Source organism: Rhincodon typus, chromosome 15 (assembly GCF_021869965.1).
Source record: "Rhincodon typus isolate 14 chromosome 15, sRhiTyp1.1, whole genome shotgun sequence".
Taxonomy (NCBI): domain Eukaryota; kingdom Metazoa; phylum Chordata; class Chondrichthyes; order Orectolobiformes; family Rhincodontidae; genus Rhincodon; species Rhincodon typus.
Genome location: NC_063346.1, coordinates 40,432,720 through 40,438,457, shown reverse-complemented (window position 1 = coordinate 40,438,457; position 5,738 = coordinate 40,432,720). Strand labels below are relative to the sequence as shown.

The 5,738-nt window shown below is 37.6% G+C and overlaps 1 protein-coding gene across 2 annotated transcripts in view; it reads left to right on the top strand.

Annotated features, from left to right (window-relative positions):
* rpgrip1l (RPGRIP1 like) overlaps window positions 1-4,915 on the top strand; it is a 177,721-nt gene extending 172,806 nt beyond the window's left edge. For both annotated transcript variants that reach the window (XM_048605887.1, XM_048605888.1), the window contains one exon: window positions 4,574-4,915. In XM_048605887.1, the coding sequence (XP_048461844.1) occupies window positions 4,574-4,671 (98 nt within the window). In that variant the 3' untranslated portion in view covers window positions 4,672-4,915. The remainder of the gene's footprint in view (window positions 1-4,573) is intronic.
* Window positions 4,916-5,738: the final 823 nt, after the last annotated feature.

Genomic DNA, 5,738 nt, shown 5'->3' with positions numbered 1-5,738 from the left:
TTCTGAAGAAGGGTCCCGACCTGAAACGTCAACTTTCCTGCTCCTCGGATGCTGCCTGACCTGCTGTGTTCCTCCAGCTCCACACTGTGTTATCTCTCACACCCTTAAAGACTGGAATAAATTCAGAATCCAGCAAAGGAGATGTAAGAAGAAGACAGAGAAGATAGAGGGCAAACTAGTGAGGAATATCAAAAAACTGACAATAAGAGCTTCTCTAAATTATAAAATAGAAAAGAGAGCGTGGACATAGGCCCCTTAAAAGATTAATCTGGGGAGATGATTTTGAGGAACAGAGGGGTTAGACAAATATTTTGCATCAATCTTTACAGTGGAAGATACTTTGAACATTCCATCAATACTAAAGAATAAGGAGGAGAAATTAAGGATCACCATCACCAGAGAAATAGTATCAGATAAATTAATGAGGGAGGGGGTGCTAAAGGATGATAAGTCTCCTGGCCTTGATAGCTTGCATCCTAGGCTCTGAAAACAGGTAGATACAGAGATAGTGGATGCGTTGGTTGGAATTTTCCAAAAATTCTTGGATTCTGGAGAAGTACCAGAGGATTGGAAAATTACACCTCTGTTCAAAGATAGAGAGAGAGAGAGAGAGAGAGACAAAAAGCAAATAACTGTAGACCAATTAGCCTAAAATATATTATTGGGAAACATTGGAATCAATTACAGCAAACGTTTTATTAACTGGCACCCATGGGACCGGGAGCATACTGGTTTATCAAGAGATCCACATAATCAATATAAAAACACACACCAAGTAATAGAAACGTAATGCAAAGGGTATACACATCACTCTTAATACTTTGCCTTAATGCAACTTAGCCTTAAGTAAAACTGAACGGCAGAGAGCTGTCTCACTTGCACCCTCAATTGACTACTTGGACATTGCAGAGACTGCAATAATACAGTAAACATCCGGTATTTCAGGTACAGTTGGTTTTGCTATAATGTGTGCTTCACCGCGAATTGGCTTTAACACGATTGAAGAATTTAGACTGCTATTTGTAGAATGTGAACATTTCTTATCTGTATTGCCAAAACACAATTCTGGCCCCATTAGTTTAAATGGCGTGGCTATTGCCTGATTTTCTTCCCACAAGAACTGAACTATCCCGTTATATCAGAACTGACTATATATAATTTTTGCCAGTTTATCGAGACTTCATAAGGTGCTGGTTAAAATAACATTTGCTGTGTTAAAGAAGTAATAGCAGAAATTTAGAAAATCATAATCTAATCGAGTAGTTGGCATGGCTTCATCAAAGAGAAATCGATCTGACTAATTTATTAGTTTTTCAAGGAAATCTCAACCAGAGTGTATAGAGGGGAACCACTGGATGCGTTACTTTTGGACTAACAGAAAGTGTTTGACAAGTATCTCACAAAAGGTTAAGTCATAAGTTAAGAGTTCATGGTGTTGGACATAATATGTTGGCATCGATAAAGAATTGATTCATGGGCAGGAAACAGTGAGTGGGGATAATGGCTTCTTTTTCAAGTTGGTGAACCATGACCTATTGGGATTTCACAGGGATCAGTGCTGGGACTGCAGCATTTTACAATATATATTACTAACTTGAAGGAAGTGAGTGTACTGTAGCCACATTTGTAGATGACACCAAAATAGATGGAAAGGCAGGTTGTGCGAGGACTACAAACAGCTTATGGAGAGATATCGTTAGGTTAAGTAAGTGGCAAAAAGTTGGCAAATGAAGTATAATGTGGGAAAATGGGAAGACGTTCATTTTGGAAGAGAGAACAAAAGAGCAGAATTTCATATAAATGGAGAGAAAGCTGCAACATAAAGGCACTTGTGGAACATGTGCACAAGACACAGTAAGCTACCACACAGATGCCACAGTTAATCAGGAAGGCTAATAGAATGTTGGCTGTTTATTTGAAGGGTATTAGAGTATAAGATGGGGATGTCTTACTGCAGCTGTACAAGGGTCTAGTAAGAGCACATCTGGAGTACTGTGAGCAGTTTTGGTCCCCTTATTTAAGGAAAGGTTATTTTATTGGAGGCAGTTCATAGAAGGTTCACTAGGAAGACACCTAGTATGGAAGGATTGTCATATGAGCAAAGAACAAGTTGGGATTTTTCTCACTGGACTTGAGGAGAATGTGAGGTGATCTCATTGAAACATATAGGATTCTTAAGGGGCTTGATAGTGTCAATGTTGAGAGGATGTTTACCCCCATGAGAAAGTCTGGACCAGAAGGTCTAGTTTCAGAATATGGAGGTGCCAATTTAAAACTGAAATGAGGAGGAATTTCTTCTCTCAGAGGGTATTATGTCTTTGGTACTCCTTACCACAGAATGCTGTGGGGGAAGACTGTTTATGTTTATATAAGACTGACACAAATGGATGCTTGATCAGTAGGGGAATCGAGGGTAACAGGGAAAGGGAAGGAAAGTGGATATGAGGAATGTCCGATCAACCATGAATACCAGATCAGGCTCGAGGGGCTGAATGGTCTATTTCCTGTTCCTATTTTTTTTATGGTCTTATGGTTTCAATAGTAGTTCCCCTCATTCTTAAACCCGGTGAATATAGTCCTAATTGATCCGGTGTCTCTTCATTCATCAATCCTGCCAACCCAGAAACCAGTCTGGTAAACCTTCATTGCACTTCCTTCATACCGGAATATTATTCCTCAAATAAGGAGACAAAAACTGTATACAATTCTCCAGTTGTGGTCTCACGAGGGCCCTGTACAATTGCAACAAGATATCCCTGCTCACGTACTCAAATCTTCCCTCTATGAAGGCCAACACATCATTTTCCTTTCTCACTGCCTGCTACACCTGCTTACTTTCAGTGAGTGGTTTACAAGGCCACCCAGGTCTCATTGCACCTCTCCCTTTCCCAATCTATTGCCATTCAAATAATATTCTACCTTCCTGTTTTTGCTGCCCAAGTGGGTGGATAACCTCACATTTATCCACATTATAATTGATCTGCCTTATATTTGCCCACTTATTCAACTTGTCCAAATCACATTGAGCATCTCTACATCCTCTTCACATTTCACCCCCTCACATCAAAATCATCAATGTATATTGTGAATAGTTGGGAACCAAGTACTAATTCCCTGCAGTATCCCACTAGTCACTGGCTGCCACTTGGAAAATGACTGGTTTAAATTACTGAGTAACTTGCCCCTCTAGACCTAATTGCCAATCTCCTGAAAAACCCACTTTGTTCTGTTTAGCATTCACTTTGCTTAGTTATTCACGCAGTTCTGCTATAGCTCTGTGGTTTTGTAGATATCCTTCTCAATTTTCATAGTAACCAAGGACAAAACATATTCCTCAACCTAAAACAAATTGTCTAGTCATTTATCTCATTGATATTTATGGGACTTTGATATGCATCAATTGGCTGCTACGTTTCCACATTATAATAGGGACCGCATGACAGCTAGTGAAGTACCTACTGACAAGTGCTTTGGGATAACCCAGAGTTGTAAAATGCGCAATATAAGTGCATTTCTTCCCTTTTTCACCAACTTTCAGAGTGCCACTGTTCATGCCTCTTCCTAACCATAGTTGGAGGAACAAGCAGCGGAGAAAAATAAAAACAGAACAAAATGATGAAATGAATAGATAACACTTGGAACACTGGTGCCATATGATGTCAGAAGAACATGATGTTACCTTCTCTTCTTTTGTCACCTGTCATGTATATATATTTAGTTTGTCTCTTTAGATTGCCTAGTTTGTTGGGATATTTATTGATTGAGAGAGACTACTGACATGTTTATTTTGTGTTTCTGAGACTTCATGCTGACAGAAGTACAAAATGTGAACGATGAATTCTTGTTGCATCCTCCATACTAGTGAGCACCAAACTAATTTACTGAACAAATGGTGTAGATAGAAATTAAAGCTATTAATTTTTGAATGTATGTGCAAGTAGAAATATATGAATTAAGAGCAGGAGTAGGCTGCTCAAGCCTGTTCCACCATTTAATAAGATAATGACTGATCTGCTGGTGGCCTGACTCCATTCTCCTTCCTACTCCCAATACCTTTCCAGCTCCCTTGTTAGTCAAGAATCTATCAAGCTCTGCATTAAAAATATTCAGGACAACTGCTTCCACTATTCTCTGGGGAAGAGAGTTCCAAAGACTCATGACTATACTGAAAGAAAAGAAATTCACCCTATCTCCACCTCAAATGGGAGATGCCTTAATTTTAAACTGTCTCTCCCAGCTCTAGCCTTTCCAACAAGGGGAAACAACCTTTCACCGTCCACACTGTCAAGACCCCTCAGGATCTTGTGTGTTTTAGTGAAAACAGCTTTCATTCTTTGAAAATCCAATGGTTATCAGCCCACCCTGCCCAACTTTTCTTCATGAGATAACTCCCACAGCCCCCACCCCAAATCTCAGGTATCAGCTGAGTGAACCTTCTGCAAACTGCTAACATAGTTAATGTCTTGCAATCTTATTTAAAACTCAGTTCATTAAACAAACTAACTGAATCAAATAGTACTCAATGCACTCTACAATGAATCATTTAGGACATGACATTTTGGTTTCTTTGCAGTTGTTGATTCACAGGACAGCATGTTGGTGATTGGGAAATTAAAAGTGACGGTGGAGGCATTGGAGGCACTGCTTTCAGTCTATGAGGAGAACAAATAAAGACAACTGGAAAATCGCACAGGACTGGATGTTTCGATATGGATAACATTTTCTTAAGACACTAAAATGTGTTTATTTCCATTTCTGTGCACCGTAATTACGATTAACAGTGGTTGTTTGATTTTCTTCACTTTCATCTTTTGTTTTCTTTATTCTTCATTCATTCCATGGAATTTGTTTCTCTGAATTTTATTTAATTTAGTTGAACACTCAACCTTACACAGGGCTTTGTTAATAATTAATAACTGTGTGATTGAATGATCTTCATCATTTGCATTTTTGAATTTTTTTTCTACATATGTATGCAAGATGGATATTAAATTTTTAATAAAGTATTTTTAGCATACTATTCGCTTGTAAGCCTCTGAATAATAATCAGAAGTAAAGTTTTTATATTGGCCATTATCACTTAACTAAGTAAATATAAAACCCAACAATTAGCTTCATTAAGAGTTTCACACTGTGAAGTTTTTAGTTGTGGCAGAGTATGAAAATTGCATACCAAAGCCTGGATTAATGTGTTAATCTGCCTCTTTAAAATGCTAATACCTATTTTATGCACATTAAGTTTCAGTTCTGCTTTCCTTTGATGCACGCACAGCTTATAAATTAAATATAAGACATAGTTGTAGGCACCAATCAATGCTTTTTACTGAGAGTATTTTATACATGTTTAAAGAATCCTTATATGTGGATATTTATAGCAGATCAAGGTCTATTAGATTCATATAAATTGAAATGACTTGTGTTTTGCACGAAGTAAGCTTGGAACACTTATATTGGTTAAAAATAATAATCAAAGAAGACTTAAAAATTGAAATTGATTGAAGACAATTGATATTTATGCATTAAGATGAGATTTCGAAGAGAACGTAAGTGAGGAATGCTGGAGGCAAATTTGCTTGCTTTTTGGAGGCAATGGTTTCTAAAATGCCTATGAGACACTTTTCTGTATTTGAAAACAGTTCCTTCTTTCTTGTAAGCGTACTTAAATTGAGAAAGAGGGATGTAATTTATTAAAATTTTAATTTGACATTATACATTGAATTTTTGCTTCACTGATTATG